Source organism: Cololabis saira, chromosome 2, assembly GCF_033807715.1.
Source record: "Cololabis saira isolate AMF1-May2022 chromosome 2, fColSai1.1, whole genome shotgun sequence".
In the NCBI taxonomy this organism is placed as follows: domain Eukaryota; kingdom Metazoa; phylum Chordata; class Actinopteri; order Beloniformes; family Belonidae; genus Cololabis; species Cololabis saira.
This window is the reverse complement of record NC_084588.1, coordinates 55,431,914-55,449,288: the sequence shown is the minus strand read 5'-3', so window position 1 is coordinate 55,449,288 and position 17,375 is coordinate 55,431,914. Positions and strand designations below refer to the sequence as shown.

The 17,375-nt window shown below is 46.9% G+C and overlaps 1 protein-coding gene across 2 annotated transcripts in view; it reads left to right on the top strand.

The window, feature by feature from the left end:
• pex16 (peroxisomal biogenesis factor 16) overlaps window positions 1-17,375 on the top strand; it is a 45,306-nt gene that overhangs the window by 14,350 nt on the left and 13,581 nt on the right. For both annotated transcript variants that reach the window (XM_061711753.1, XM_061711744.1), the window contains exons 5-7: window positions 7,818-7,948; window positions 14,813-14,925; window positions 16,558-16,629. In XM_061711753.1, coding sequence (XP_061567737.1) covers window positions 7,818-7,948; window positions 14,813-14,925; window positions 16,558-16,629 — 316 coding nt within the window. The remainder of the gene's footprint in view (window positions 1-7,817; window positions 7,949-14,812; window positions 14,926-16,557; window positions 16,630-17,375) is intronic.

Here is a 17,375-nt window from a genome sequence, read left to right as displayed (position 1 = left end):
CCCTCCTCCTCACCTCAGACCCTCCTCACCTCAGACCCTCCTCACCTCAGACCCTCCTCACCTCAGACCCTCCTCCTCACCTCAGACCCTCCTCACCTCAGACCCTCCTCACCTCAGACCCTCCTCCTCACCTCAGACCCTCCTCACCTCAGACCCTCCTCCTCACCTCAGACCCTCCTCACCTCAGACCCTCCTCCTCACCTCAGACCCTCCTCCTCACCTCAGACCCTCCTCACCTCAGACCCTCCTCACCTCAGACCCTCCTCACCTCAGACCCTCCTCCTCACCTCAGACCCTCCTCACCTCAGACCCTCCTCCTCACCTCAGACCCTCCTCCTCACCTCAGACCCTCCTCACCTCAGACCCTCCTCACCTCAGACCCTCCTCACCTCAGACCCTCCTCACCTCAGACCCTCCTCACCTCAGACCCTCCTCACCTCAGACCCTCCTCACCTCAGACCCTCCTCCTCACCTCAGACCCTCCTCCTCACCTCAGACCCTCCTCACCTCAGACCCTCCTCACCTCAGACCCTCCTCCTCACCTCAGACCCTCCTCCTCACCTCAGACCCTCCTCCTCACCTCAGACCCTCCTCACCTCAGACCCTCCTCCTCACCTCAGACCCTCCTCACCTCAGACCCTCCTCCTCACCTCAGACCCTCCTCCTCACCTCAGACCCTCCTCCTCACCTCAGACCCTCCTCACCTCAGACCCTCCTCCTCACCTCAGACCCTCCTCACCTCAGACCCTCCTCCTCACCTCAGACCCTCCTCCTCACCTCAGACCCTCCTCCTCACCTCAGACCCTCCTCACCTCAGACCCTCCTCCTCACCTCAGACCCTCCTCCTCACCTCAGACCCTCCTCACCTCAGACCCTCCTCCTCACCTCAGACCCTCCTCACCTCAGACCCTCCTCCTCACCTCAGACCCTCCTCCTCACCTCAGACCCTCCTCCTCACCTCAGACCCTCCTCCTCACCTCAGACCCTCCTCCTCACCTCAGACCCTCCTCACCTCAGACCCTCCTCACCTCAGACCCTCCTCCTCACCTCAGACCCTCCTCACCTCAGACCCTCCTCCTCACCTCAGACCCTCCTCCTCACCTCAGACCCTCCTCCTCACCTCAGACCCTCCTCACCTCAGACCCTCCTCACCTCAGACCCTCCTCCTCACCTCAGACCCTCCTCCTCACCTCAGACCCTCCTCCTCACCTCAGACCCTCCTCACCTCAGACCCTCCTCACCTCAGACCCTCCTCACCTCAGACCCTCCTCACCTCAGACCCTCCTCCTCACCTCAGACCCTCCTCCTCACCTCAGACCCTCCTCACCTCAGACCCTCCTCACCTCAGACCCTCCTCACCTCAGACCCTCCTCACCTCAGACCCTCCTCACCTCAGACCCTCCTCACCTCAGACCCTCCTCACCTCAGACCCTCCTCCTCACCTCAGACCCTCCTCCTCACCTCAGACCCTCCTCACCTCAGACCCTCCTCCTCACCTCAGACCCTCCTCCTCACCTCAGACCCTCCTCACCTCAGACCCTCCTCCTCACCTCAGACCCTCCTCCTCACCTCAGACCCTCCTCCTCACCTCAGACCCTCCTCACCTCAGACCCTCCTCACCTCAGACCCTCCTCCTCACCTCAGACCCTCCTCACCTCAGACCCTCCTCACCTCACACCCTCCTCCTCACCTCAGACCCTCCTCACCTCAGACCCTCCTCACCTCAGACCCTCCTCACCTCAGACCCTCCTCACCTCAGACCCTCCTCACCTCAGACCCTCCTCACCTCAGACCCTCCTCACCTCAGACCCTCCTCACCTCAGACCCTCCTCACCTCAGACCCTCCTCACCTCAGACCCTCCTCACCTCAGACCCTCCTCACCTCAGACCCTCCTCCTCACCTCAGACCCTCCTCCTCACCTCAGACCCTCCTCACCTCAGACCCTCCTCACCTCAGACCCTCCTCACCTCAGACCCTCCTCCTCACCTCAGACCCTCCTCCTCACCTCAGACCCTCCTCACCTCAGACCCTCCTCCTCACCTCAGACCCTCCTCCTCACCTCAGACCCTCCTCACCTCAGACCCTCCTCCTCACCTCAGACCCTCCTCCTCACCTCAGACCCTCCTCCTCACCTCAGACCCTCCTCACCTCAGACCCTCCTCACCTCAGACCCTCCTCCTCACCTCAGACCCTCCTCACCTCAGACCCTCCTCACCTCACACCCTCCTCCTCACCTCAGACCCTCCTCACCTCAGACCCTCCTCACCTCAGACCCTCCTCACCTCAGACCCTCCTCACCTCAGACCCTCCTCACCTCAGACCCTCCTCACCTCAGACCCTCCTCACCTCAGACCCTCCTCACCTCAGACCCTCCTCACCTCAGACCCTCCTCCTCACCTCAGACCCTCCTCACCTCAGACCCTCCTCACCTCAGACCCTCCTCCTCACCTCAGACCCTCCTCACCTCAGACCCTCCTCACCTCAGACCCTCCTCCTCACCTCAGACCCTCCTCCTCACCTCAGACCCTCCTCACCTCAGACCCTCCTCACCTCAGACCCTCCTCACCTCAGACCCTCCTCACCTCAGACCCTCCTCACCTCAGACCCTCCTCCTCACCTCAGACCCTCCTCCTCACCTCAGACCCTCCTCACCTCAGACCCTCCTCCTCACCTCAGACCCTCCTCACCTCAGACCCTCCTCACCTCAGACCCTCCTCACCTCAGACCCTCCTCCTCACCTCAGACCCTCCTCCTCACCTCAGACCCTCCTCACCTCAGACCCTCCTCACCTCAGACCCTCCTCACCTCAGACCCTCCTCACCTCAGTTTTTTCGTGCGTTTTTTCGTACGTTTTTTTGTTCGTTTTTTCGTACGTTTTTCGTACGTTTTTTCGTGCGTTTTTTCGTACGTTTTTTTGTTCGTTTTTTCGTACGATTTTTCTTTACGTTTTTTCGTGCGTTTTTTCGTCCGATTTTTCTTTACGTTTTTTCGTACGATTTTTCGTACGATTTTTCGTACGTTTTTTCGTTCGTTTTTCCGAACAATTTTCGTAAGTTTTTTCGTATTTTTCGTGCGTTTTTTCGTACGTTTTTTCGTATGATTTTCCGTGCGTTTTTTCGTGCGTTTTTTCGTACGTTTTTTTGTTCGTTTTTTCGTACGTTTTTTTGTTCGTTTTTTCGTACGTTTTTTTGTTCGTTTTTTCGTACGTTTTTTCGTTCGTTTTTTCGTACGATTTTCCGTACGTTTTTTCGTGCGTTTTTCTTTTTTTTCCTTCTACTTTTTTTTCTCTTTTTTTCTTCCTTTTTCCTTTCCTTTTTAATCTCTCATTTCGACTTTTTCCTCCTCACCTCAGACCCTCCTCACCTCAGACCCTCCTCACCTCAGACCCTCCTCACCTCAGACCCTCCTCACCTCAGACCCTCCTCACCTCAGACCCTCCTCCTCACCTCAGACCCTCCTCACCTCAGACCCTCCTCACCTCAGACCCTCCTCCTCACCTCAGACCCTCCTCACCTCAGACCCTCCTCCTCACCTCAGACCCTCCTCCTCACCTCAGACCCTCCTCCTCACCTCAGACCCTCCTCACCTCAGACCCTCCTCACCTCAGACCCTCCTCCTCACCTCAGACCCTCCTCACCTCAGACCCTCCTCACCTCAGACCCTCCTCACCTCAGACCCTCCTCCTCACCTCAGACCCTCCTCCTCACCTCAGACCCTCCTCCTCACCTCAGACCCTCCTCCTCACCTCAGACCCTCCTCACCTCAGACCCTCCTCACCTCAGACCCTCCTCACCTCAGACCCTCCTCCTCACCTCAGACCCTCCTCACCTCAGACCCTCCTCCTCACCTCAGACCCTCCTCACCTCAGACCCTCCTCCTCACCTCAGACCCTCCTCACCTCAGACCCTCCTCACCTCAGACCCTCCTCCTCACCTCAGACCCTCCTCACCTCAGACCCTCCTCCTCACCTCAGACCCTCCTCCTCACCTCAGACCCTCCTCACCTCAGACCCTCCTCACCTCAGACCCTCCTCACCTCAGACCCTCCTCACCTCAGACCCTCCTCCTCACCTCAGACCCTCCTCCTCACCTCAGACCCTCCTCACCTCAGACCCTCCTCCTCACCTCAGACCCTCCTCACCTCAGACCCTCCTCACCTCAGACCCTCCTCACCTCAGACCCTCCTCACCTCAGACCCTCCTCACCTCAGACCCTCCTCCTCACCTCAGACCCTCCTCACCTCAGACCCTCCTCACCTCAGACCCTCCTCCTCACCTCAGACCCTCCTCACCTCAGACCCTCCTCACCTCAGACCCTCCTCCTCACCTCAGACCCTCCTCCTCACCTCAGACCCTCCTCACCTCAGACCCTCCTCACCTCAGACCCTCCTCACCTCAGACCCTCCTCCTCACCTCAGACCCTCCTCACCTCAGACCCTCCTCACCTCAGACCCTCCTCCTCACCTCAGACCCTCCTCACCTCAGACCCTCCTCCTCACCTCAGACCCTCCTCACCTCAGACCCTCCTCACCTCAGACCCTCCTCACCTCAGACCCTCCTCCTCACCTCAGACCCTCCTCCTCACCTCAGACCGTTTTTTCGTACGTTTTTTCGTGCGTTTTTTCGTACGTTTTGTTTTTTCGAACGATTTTCGTACGTTTTTTCGTATTATTTTTTGTGCGTTTTTTCGTGCGTTTTTTCGTACGTTTTGTTTTTTCGAACGATTTTCGTACGTTTTTTCGTATTATTTTTTGTGCGATTTTTCGTGCGTTTTTTCGTGTGATTTTTCGTGCGTTTTTTCGTGCGTTTTTTTGTACGTTTTTTCGTACGATTTTTCATACGTCTTTTCGTACTTTTTTTCGTGCGTTTTTTCGTACGTTTTTTCGTATGATTTTTCGTGCGTTTTTTCGTGCGTTTTTTCGTACGTTTTTTCGTATGTTTTTTTGTTCGTTTTTTCGTACGTTTTTTCGTTCGTTTTTTCGTTCGTTTTTTCGAACGATTTTCGTACGTTTTTTCGTATTATTTTTCGTGCGTTTTTTCGTGCGTTTTTTCGTACGTTTTTTCGTACGTTTTTTTGTTCGTTTTTTCGTAAGATTTTTCTCTTCAGAACCACTAATGTATTTTATGGGGGGGTCCAGTCCTCTATAGAACCACTAATGTATTTTATGGGGGGGTCCAGTCCTCTATAGAACCACTAATGTATTTTATGGGGGGGTCCAGTCCTCTATAGAACCACTAATGTATTTTATGGGGGGGTCCAGTCCTCTATAGAACCAGACTAATGTGTATTTTATGGGGGGGTCCAGTCCTCTATAGAACCACTAATGTATTTTATGGGGGGGTCCAGTCGTACGTTTTTTCGTACGTTTTTTTGTTCGTTTTTTCGTACGATTTTTTGTACGTTTTTTCGTGCGTTTTTTCATACGTTTTTTCGTATGATTTTTCGTGCGTTTTTTCGTACGTTTTTTCATACGTTTTTTCGTATTTTTCGTACGTTTTTTCGTGCGTTTTTTCGTGCGTTTTTTCGTACGTTTTTTCGTTCGTTTTTTCGTACGATTTTTCGTACGTTTCTTCGTGCGTTTTTTCGTACGTCTTTTCGTACGTTTTTTCGTGCGTTTTTTCGTACATTTTTTCGTGCGTTTTTTCATGTGTTTTTTCGTGCGATTTTTCGTACGTTTTTTCGTACGTTTTTTCGTGTGATTTTTCGTGCGTTTTTTCGTGCGTTTTTTCGTACGTATTTTTGTACGTTTTTTCGTACGATTTTTCATACGTCTTTTCGTACTTTTTTTCGTGCGTTTTTTCGTACGTTTTTTCGTATGATTTTTCGTATGTTTTTTTGTTCGTTTTTTCGTGCGTTTTTTCGTACGTTTTTTCGTTCGTTTTTTCGTTAGCTTTTTCGTACGATTTTTCGTACGTTTTTTCGTTCGTTTTTTCGAACGATTTTCGTACGTTTTTTCGTATTATTTTTCGTGCGTTTTTTCGTGCGTTTTTTCGTACGTTTTTTCGTACGTTTTTTTGTACGATTTTTTGTACGTTTTTTCGTGCGTTTTTTCATACGTTTTTTCGTATGATTTTTCGTGCGTTTTTTCGTACGTTTTTTCATACGTTTTTTCGTATTTTTCGTACGTTTTTTCGTGCGTTTTTTCGTGCGTTTTTTCGTGCGTTTTTTCGTACGTTTTTTCGTTCGTTTTTTCGTACGATTTTTCGTACGTTTTTTCGTGCGTTTTTTCGTACGTCTTTTCGTACGTTTTTTCGTGCGTTTTTTCGTACATTTTTTCGTGCGTTTTTTCATGTGTTTTTTCGTGCGATTTTTCGTACGTTTTTTCGTACGTTTTTTCGTGTGATTTTTCGTGCGTTTTTTCGTGCGTTTTTTCGTACGTTTTTTTGTACGTTTTTTCGTACGATTTTTCATACGTCTTTTCGTACTTTTTTTCGTGCGTTTTTTCGTACGTTTTTTCGTATGATTTTTCGTATGTTTTTTTGTTCGTTTTTTCGTGCGTTTTTTCGTACGTTTTTTCGTTCGTTTTTTCGTTAGTTTTTTCGTACGATTTTTCGTACGTTTTTTCGTTCGTTTTTTCGAACGATTTTCGTACGTTTTTTCGTATTATTTTTCGTGCGTTTTTTCGTGCGTTTTTTCGTACGTTTTTTCGTACGTTTTTTTGTACGTTTTTTCGTACGATTTTTCATACGTCTTTTCGTACTTTTTTACGTGCGTTTTTTCGTACGTTTTTTCGTATGATTTTTCGTGCGTTTTTTCGTGCGTTTTTTCGTACGTTTTTTCGTATGTTTTTTTGTTCGTTTTTTCGTGCGTTTTTTCGTACGTTTTTTCGTTCGTTTTTTTGTTAGTTTTTACGTACGATTTTTCGTACGTTTTTTCGTTTGTTTTTTCGAACGATTTTCGTACGTTTTTTCGTATGTTTTTTTGTTCGTTTTTTCGTGCGTTTTTTCGTACGTTTTTTCGTTAGTTTTTTCGTACGATTTTTCGTACGTTTTTTCGTTTTTTTTTTCGAACGATTTTCGTACGTTTTTTCGTATTTTTCGTGCGTTTTTTCGTACGTTTTTTCGTACGTTTTTTTGTACGTTTTTTCGTACGATTTTTCATACGTCTTTTCGTACTTTTTTTCGTGCGTTTTTTCGTACGTTTTTTCGTATGATTTTTCGTGCGTTTTTTCGTGCGTTTTTTCGTACGTTTTTTCGTATGTTTTTTTGTTCGTTTTTTCGTGCGTTTTTTCGTACGTTTTTTCGTTCGTTTTTTCGTTAGTTTTTACGTACGATTTTTCGTACGTTTTTTCGTTCGTTTTTTCGAACGATTTTCGTACGTTTTTTCGTATTATTTTTCGTGCGTTTTTTCGTACGTTTTTTCGTACGTTTTTTTGTACGTTTTTTCGTAAGATTTTTCTCTTCAGAACCAGACTAATGTGTATTTTATGGGGGGGTCCAGTCCTCTATAGAACCACTAATGTATTTTATGGGGGGGTCCAGTCCTCTATAGAACCACTAATGTATTTTATGGGGGGGGTCCAGTCCTCTATAGAACCACTAATGTATTTTATGGGGGGGTCCAGTCCTCTATAGAACCACTAATGTATTTTATGGGGGGGGTCCAGTCCTCTATAGAACCACTAATGTATTTTATGGGGGGGTCCAGTCCTCTATAGAACCACTAATGTATTTTATGGGGGGGTCCAGTCCTCTATAGAACCACTAATGTATTTTATGGGGGGGTCCAGTAGAACCAGAACCAGACTAATATTTATTTGGGGGGGGGTCCAGTCCTCTATAGAACCACTAATGTATTTTATTTGGGGGGGGGTCCAGTCCTCTCAGCAGAAACTGCTCACCTGGCTCTCCATCCTGGAGTACCTGGAGGTTTTCCTGGAGGTCTGTTCCTGCAGGATCTGGGGGGACGGAGGACGCTGGCTGGTGATCGTCCTGGTGCAGGTCTGCAAGTAGGTACTAGTACCACGGTCCATGTACTAGTACCCTGAAACCATTTACAAGTACCCTGAACCAGGTCTGCAAGTAGGTACAAGTACCCTACACCCTGTACCAGAACCCTGAACCTTCATGTACTAGTACCCCTCTCTGGAGGGGGCGTGGCCTCTCTGGAGGGGGCGTGGCCTCTCTGGAGGGGGCGTGGCCTATCTGGAGGGGCGTGACCTCTCTGGAGGGGGCGTGGCCTCTCTGGAGGGGCGTGGCCTCTCTGGAGGGGCGTGGCCTCTCTGGAGGGGGCGTGGCCTCGCTGGTATGAGAGTTTTACAATGTCCGAATAGAACAACTAATTTAAAGTTTACAAAATGTGTCCAAAGGAAACACCGCGGGGAGGAACGTTATAAACGTTATAAACTTTATAAACGTTATAAACATTATAAACGTTATAAACGTTATAAACGTTATAAACGTTATAAACTTTATAAACGTTATAAACATTATAAACGTTATAAACTTTATAAACGTTATAAAAGAATCAACACAACGAAGCTGATGAGACTTTTGAAAGTTTCTCACATGAAGGACAATATTGAGTTGTTAAAGTTGCCGCTAACGCAGAGAAAGAAAAGCAGCAACGCTGCTAACTCAGCTAACTCTGCTAACTCAGCTAACTCTGCTAACTCAGCTAACCCCGCTAACTCTGCTAACTCAGCTAACTCTGCTAACTCAGCTAACCCCGCTAACTCTGCTAACTCAGCTAACTCTGCTAACTCAGCTAACTCTGCTAACTCAGCTAACCCCGCTAACTCTGCTAACTCAGCTAACTCTGCTAACTCAGCTAACCCCGCTAACTCTGCTAACTCAGCTAACTCTGCTAACTCAGCTAACCCCGCTAACCCCGCTAACTCTGCTAACTCAGCTAACTCTGCTAACTCAGCTAACCCCGCTAACCCCGCTAACTCTGCTAACTCAGCTAACTCAGCTAACTCTGCTAACTCAGCTAACTCTGCTAACTCAGCTAACCCCGCTAACTCTGCTAACTCAGCTAACTCTGCTAACTCAGCTAACTCTGCTAACTCAGCTAACTCAGCTAACTCTGCTAACTCAGCTAACTCTGCTAACTCAGCTAACCCCGCTAACTCTGCTAACTCAGCTAACTCTGCTAACTCAGCTAACTCAGCTAACTCTGCTAACTCAGCTAACTCTGCTAACTCAGCTAACTCTGCTAACTCAGCTAACTCTGCTAACTCAGCTAACTCTGCTAACTCTGCTAACTCAGCTAACCCCGCTAACTCTGCTGTAACAGAGACGTAGAAACGACAGTAATAAAAATAAAGATCTACATCCTGAGGTGATGGATTCATATTGATCATTGTTTCTATTGTGGAAGAGTCGGGTTTAAACGCGTCGTTAGCAGCTCGTTAGCAGCTCGTACCGTGTTCACGCTGCAGGGAGTAAATACTTCAGTAAATACTTCAGTAAATATTTCAGTAAATACTTCAGTAAATATTTCAGTAAATTTTTCAGTAAATACTTCAGTAAATATTTCAGTAAATATTTCAGTAAATACTTCAGTAAATATTTCAGTAAATTTTTCAGTAAATACTTCAGTAAATATTTCACTAAATATTTCAGTAAATTTTTCAGTAAATACTTCAGTAAATATTTCACTAAATATTTCAGTAAATATTTCAGTAAATATTTCAGTAAATACTTCAGTAAATACTTCAGTAAATATTTCAGTAAATACTTCAGTAAATACTTCAGTAAATATTTCATGATGAATGTCCGCCGGAGTTTTACCAGAATATTTACAGTCACATCCAAACCCTAAGTAATATACAGACAACAAACAACTTCTCATTAAAATCAACCAGCATTTATTCACATCCAGGTGTCAAACTGATGGAAACGACACCATTGAATAAATCCTGATGGAACACTAGTTAAAACATAAAACCATCAACTAACAAGAAAAACAACATCTCTCCTCTTCTGCATCCCAGTCACCAAAATAGTTAAATTCACAAATAAATTAAAAGAAATTACCAAATCATTCATGTGTCCGTCCTGCGGTAGCCGGATCTTCTTCTCTGAATCTCCGTTACCGTGGTTACCACCTGAACAATCACACCCAGACCAGACCACCCCGTAACAATCACACCCAGACCAGACCACCCCGTAACAATCACACCCAGACCAGACCAGACCACCCCGTAACAATCACACCCAGACCAGACCAGACCACCCCGTAACAATCACACCCAGACCAGACCACCCCGTAACAATCACACCCAGACCAGACCACCCCGTAACAATCACACCCAGACCAGACCAGACCACCCCGTAACAATCACACCCAGACCAGACCACCCCGTAACAAACACACCCAGACCAGACCACCCCGTAACAAACACACCCAGACCAGACCAGACCACCCCGTAACAAACACACCCAGACCAGACCAGACCACCCCGTAACAATCACACCCAGACCAGACCACCCCGTAACAAACACACCCAGACCAGACCACCCCGTAACAAACACACCCAGACCAGACCACCCCGTAACAATCACACCCAGACCAGACCACCCCGTAACAATCACACCCAGACCAGACCACCCCGTAACAATCACACCCAGACCAGACCACCCCGTAACAAACACACCCAGACCAGACCACCCCGTAACAAACACACCCAGACCAGACCACCCCGTAACAATCACACCCAGACCAGACCACCCCGTAACAAACACACCCAGACCAGACCACCCCGTAACAAACACACCCAGACCAGACCAGACCACCCCGTAACAAACACACCCAGACCAGACCAGACCACCCCGTAACAAACACACCCAGACCAGACCAGACCACCCCGTAACAATCTCACCCAGACCAGACCAGACCACCCCGTAACAAACACACCCAGACCAGACCAGACCACCCCGTAACAATCACACCCAGACCAGACCAGACCACCCCGTAACAATCACACCCAGACCAGACCACCCCGTAACAAACACACCCAGACCAGACCAGACCACCCCGTAACAAACACACCCAGACCAGACCACCCCGTAACAATCACACCCAGACCAGACCACCCCGTAACAATCTCACCCAGACCAGACCAGACCACCCCGTAACAATCACACCCAGACCAGACCAGACCACCCCGTAACAATCACACCCAGACCAGACCACCCCGTAACAATCACACCCAGACCAGACCACCCCGTAACAATCACACCCAGACCAGACCACCCCGTAACAATCACACCCAGACCAGACCACCCCGTAACAATCACACCCAGACCAGACCACCCCGTAACAATCACACCCAGACCAGACCACCCCGTAACAATCACACCCAGACCAGACCACCCCGTAACAATCACACCCAGACCAGACCAGACCACCCCGTAACAATCACACCCAGACCAGACCAGACCACCCCGTAACAAACACACCCAGACCAGACCACCCCGTAACAAACTTTCCTGCATTTTTTCGTGCGTTCGTGCGTTTTTGAGTGCGTTTTTGAGTGCGTTTTTGCGTGCGTTTTTGCGTGCGTTTTTGCGTGCGTTTTTGCGTGCGTTTTTGAGTGCGTTTTTGCGTGCGTTTTTGCGTGCGTTTTTGCGTGCGTTTTTGCGTGCGTTTTTGCGTGCGTTTTTGCGTGCGTTTTTGCGTGCGTTTTTTCGTGCGTTTTTGCGTGCGTTTTTGCGTGCGTTTTTGCGTGCGTTTTTGCGTGCGTTTTTGCGTGCGTTTTTGAGTGCGTTTTTGAGTGCGTTTTTGCGTGCGTTTTTGCGTGCGTTTTTGCGTGCGTTTTTGCGTGCGTTTTTGCGTGCGTTTTTGCGTGCGTTCGTGCGTGCGTTCGTGCGCTTTTTCGTGCGCTTTTACGTTTTTTCGCAAAAAAAACGCACTCAAAAACGCACGCAAAAACGTACGAAAGTACGTTTTTTCGGACGTTTTTTCGTGCGTTTTGCGTGCGTTTTTTTGTGCGTTTTTGCATGCGTTTTTGCGTGCGTTCGTGCATTTTTTTGTGCCTTTTGAGTGCGTTTTTGAGTGCGTTTTTGCGTGCGTTTTTGCGTGCGTTTTTTTCGTGCGTTTTTGCGTGCGTTTTTGCGTGCGTTTTTGCGTGCGTTCGTGCGCTTTTTCGTGCGCTTTTACGTTTTTTCGCAAAAAAAACGCACTCAAAAACGCACGCAAAAACGTACGAAAGTACGTTTTTTCGGACGTTTTTTCGTGCGTTTTGCGTGCGTTTTTTTGTGCGTTTTTGCATGCGTTTTTGCGTGCGTTCGTGCATTTTTTTGTGCCTTTTGCGTGCGTTTTTGCGTGCGTTTTTGCGTGCGTTTTTTCGTGCGTTTTTGCGTGCGTTTTTGCGTGCGTTTTTGCGTGCGTTTTTGCGTGCGTTTTTGAGTGCGTTTTTGAGTGCGTTTTTGAGTGCGTTTTTGAGTGCGTTTTTGCGTGCGTTTTTGCGTGCGTTTTTGCGTGCGTTCGTGCGCTTTTTCGTGCGCTTTTACGTTTTTTCGCAAAAAAAACGCACTCAAAAACGCACGCAAAAACGTACGAAAGTACGTTTTTTCGGACGTTTTTTCGTGCGTTTTGCGTGCGTTTTGCGTGCGTTTTTTTGTGCGTTTTTGCATGCGTTTTTGCGTGCGTTCGTGCATTTTTTTGTGCCTTTTGCGTGCGTTTTTTCGTGCGTTTTTGCGTGCGTTTTTGCGTGCGTTTTTGCGTGCGTTTTTGAGTGCGTTTTTGAGTGCGTTTTTGAGTGCGTTTTTGCGTGCGTTTTTGCGTGCGTTTTTGCGTGCGTTTTTTCGTGCGTTTTTGCGTGCGTTTTTGCGTGCGTTTTTGCGTGCGTTCGTGCGCTTTTTCGTGCGCTTTTACGTTTTTTCGCAAAAAAAACGCACTCAAAAACGCACGCAAAAACGTACGAAAGTACGTTTTTTCAGACGTTTTTTCGTGCGTTTTGCGTGCGTTTTTTTGTGCGTTTTTGCATGCGTTTTTGCGTGCGTTCGTGCATTTTTTTGTGCCTTTTGCGTGCGTTTTTGAGTGCGTTTTTGCGTGCGTTCGTGCGCTTTTTCGTGCGCTTTTACGTTTTTTCGCAAAAAAAACGCACTCAAAAACGCACGCAAAAACGTACGAAAGTACGTTTTTTCAGACGTTTTTTCGTGCGTTTTGCGTGCGTTTTTTTGTGCGTTTTTGCATGCGTTTTTGCGTGCGTTCGTGCATTTTTTTGTGCCTTTTGCGTGCGTTTTTGAGTGCGTTTTTGCGTGCGTTTTTGCGTGCGTTTTTGCGTGCGTTTTTGCGTGCGTTTTTGCGTGCGTTTTTGAGTGCGTTTTTGAGTGCGTTTTTGAGTGCGTTTTTGAGTGCGTTTTTGCGTGCGTTTTTGCGTGCGTTTTTGCGTGCGTTCGTGCGCTTTTTCGTGCGCTTTTACGTTTTTTCGCAAAAAAAACGCACTCAAAAACGCACGCAAAAACGTACGAAAGTACGTTTTTTCGGACGTTTTTTCGTGCGTTTTGCGTGCGTTTTTTTGTGCGTTTTTGCATGCGTTTTTGCGTGCGTTCGTGCATTTTTTTGTGCCTTTTGCGTGCGTTTTTGAGTGCGTTTTTGAGTGCGTTTTTGAGTGCGTTTTTGAGTGCGTTTTTGCGTGCGTTTTTGCGTGCGTTTTTGCGTGCGTTTTTTCGTGCGTTTTTGCGTGCGTTTTTGCGTGCGTTTTTGCGTGCGTTCGTGCGCTTTTTCGTGCGCTTTTACGTTTTTTCGCAAAAAAAACGCACTCAAAAACGCACGCAAAAACGTACGAAAGTACGTTTTTTCAGACGTTTTTTCGTGCGTTTTGCGTGCGTTTTTTTGTGCGTTTTTGCATGCGTTTTTGCGTGCGTTCGTGCATTTTTTTGTGCCTTTTGCGTGCGTTTTTGAGTGCGTTTTTTAGTGCGTTTTTGCGTATTTTTTCCCTTTTTTTTCCTCTTTTTTTCCTCTTTTTTCCCTCTTTCTTTCTTTCAGACCAGAGAGACCAGAGACCACCCCGTAACAATCACACCCAGACCAGACCACCCCGTAACAATCACACCCAGACCAGACCACCCCGTAATAATCACACCCAGACCAGACCAGACCACCCCGTAACAATCACACCCAGACCAGACCACCCCGTAACAATCACACCCAGACCAGACCAGACCACCCCGTAACAATCACACCCAGACCAGACCACATGTTCCAGGTCTAACATAGTTCTGGTTCTGGTTCTGGTTCCAGGTCTAACGTAGTTCTGGTTCTGGTTCCAGGTCTAACGTAGTTCTGGTTCTGGTTCTGGTTCCAGGTCCGTGTCTCTAACGTAGTTCTGGTTCTGGTTCCAGGTCTAACGTAGTTCTGGTTCTGGTTCTGGTTCTGGTTCTGGTTCCAGGTCTAACGTAGTTCTGGTTCTGGTTCTGGTTCTGGTTCTGGTTCCAGGTCTAACGTAGTTCTGGTTCTGGTTCTGGTTCCAGGTCCGTGTCTCTAACGTAGTTCTGGTTCTGGTTCTGGTTCTGGTTCCAGGTCTAACGTAGTTCTGGTTCTGGTTCCAGGTTCGTGTCTCTAATGTAGTTCTGGTTCTGGTTCTGGTTCCAGGTCCGTGTCTCTAATGTAGTTCTGGTTCTGGTTCTGGTTCTGGTTCCAGGTCCGTGTCTCTAATGTAGTTCTGGTTCTGGTTCTGGTTCTGGTTCCAGGTCCGTGTCTCTAATGTAGTTCTGGTTCTGGTTCTGGTTCTGGTTCCAGGTCCGTGTGTCTAACGTAGTTCTGGTTCTGGTTCCAGGTCTAACGTAGTTCTGGTTCTGGTTCTGGTTCCAGGTCCGTGTCTCTAACGTAGTTCTGGTTCTGGTTCTGGTTCTGGTTCCAGGTTCGTGTTCCGGCTGGTTCTTCTTCTGGTCCACAAGTCCGGCCTCCAGACTTCTCCCCCCATCATGCCCCTGGACCGAGCTGCAGGAGACCCCGCAGAAGAAGGAGGTGGAGGTGGGTTCCTACTGAGACAGTACATACTAAACAGTATGTACTAAACAGTATGTACTAAACAGTATGTACTAAACAGTACATACTAAACAGTACATACTAAACAGTACATACTAAACAGTACATACTAAACAGTACATACTAAACAGTACATACTAAACAGTACATACTAAACAGTATGTACTAAACAGTACGTACTAAACAGTATGTACTAAACAGTATACTTAAATTCGGCACACTTTTGAGTAAATATCAGTAGTAGCATTAATTCAGACGTACTATTAAGAGCAACACGTCACTTCCTGCCGTTGGGAGCAAGTGACGTGTCACAGCAGCAGTAGCAGTTGTTACCATGGTAACAGGAGTTGTTACCATGGTAACAACAGCAGTAGCAGTTGTTACCATGTTGCACTAATAAACCCGCAGGATAACAATAGTTATCCATTCCTCCTCATTTGCTATTGCATAGCTTTGGAGGAGGAGCCTCTTGGTGCAGCCGTGGCACTAACTAGACAATTTCCTCGCAGAAATTTCGAGAGTGCCACGGCGGGCTGCTGCACATTTGTGTACATTATTGCATTTTGCAAGCAATAAAGGTGAAGGACTCAAAACTAAGTCCAATGACACCACACAGGATTCTCTATGTCAAACCATTCAAAAGTTATAGCAGAAAATAGAGACAACCAATCAGAAGAAGGGGCGGGGCTAATTTGCAGCAATGAAGGTCAAGGACTCAATACAGAGTCCAATGACACCATCCATGACTCTCTATGTCAAACCATTCAAAAGTTATTGCAGAAAATAGGTAATAAGCTAACAGAACCGCTAACGGAACCGCTAATCGAACCGCTAACGGGACCGCTAACAGAACCGCTAACTGCTAGCTGCTGCTCTGCTATTTCCCGTTTATCCTGGCCGAAACCAGATGACATTATATAATATTATATACGAATATTATAATATTAATATGATATAATAATATTATTATACTTAATATTATACTTATCACTTAGCAACCAAACACCGCTGCATTGCATTGTGGGAAGTTTCTGCTCGGGTAGTGTCCATCAATCCACACTAATACATTTCTCCAGAATGAGTATGGATAGTACATACTACTGAGTATGGATAGTACATACTACTGAGTATGGATAGTACATACTACTGAGTATGGATAGTACATACTAGAGTATGGATAGTACATACTAGTGAGTATGGATAGTACATACTAGTGAGTATGGATAGTACATACTAGTGAGTATGGATAGTACATACTAGAGTATGGATAGTACATACTAGTGAGTATGGATAGTACATACTAGTGAGTATGGATAGTACATACTAGAGTATGGATAGTACATACTAGTGAGTATGGATAGTACATACTACTGAGTACATACTACTGAGTATGGATAGTACATACTACTGAGTATAGATAGTACATACTAGTGAGTACGTACTAATGTTTCAGACGCACTAAAAAATCTCAGACTCATTTTGCTGCTCGTTAGGAGGAAGGAGGGATTTCAGACGCAGCTCTGGTCATGTGACCAGAGAGACCTGGTCATGTGACCAGAGAGACCAGGTCACATGACCACGTCACTAACTCTCCCCCCTCTCTCTCTCTCCCCTCAGACGAGGGCGATCAGCAGGACGACTCCTACGTGGGTCAAAGGTCAGGACGGACCATCAGACCTCTGGGCAGCGGTGAGTTCTGATGGACATGGTACCAGGACTACCCAGACCAGGACTAGTTTAGTTTTAGTTTACGTTTATTTCATATTTACTTTTCAAGGCAACGAGGAAGAAACACATTTTACATCTGACTGAACTCCGGCAGAATCAGAGATTATTAATGTTTTAATGTATATATTATTAATATAACTGAAGTGACACAATTACAGAAGAGAATCAGGGCCATAAAAATCATATTTTAGAGGAGATTTCTTTTCATTATGCACTTCCAGAAAAAAGTAGAAATGTGGAGATTAATGTTGAAGTGTTGAGGAAAAAAAGGTGAAATTAAGACTTCACGAAATTTCGACTTTATTCTTGAAATTGTATTTCAACATTAATCTCGATTTTTTTTTTTTTTTTCTCGACATTTCGACTTTTTTCTCAAAGTGCACAGTAAAAAATAAATCTTCCCCTCTCAAGTATTTTTTCTCCTGATTCTCTTCTGTAACAAAACAAGACCTGGTGTCACGTGTGAAGGAAACAAACAAATAATATCTACATATACTGTAATACACTCATACATACATGTACACACATACATGTACACACATACAAGTACACACATACATGTACACACATACAAGTACACACATACAAGTACACACATACATGTACACACATACATGTACACACATAAACACACACATACATGTACACACATAAACACACACATACAAGTACACACATAAACACACACATACATGTACACACATAAA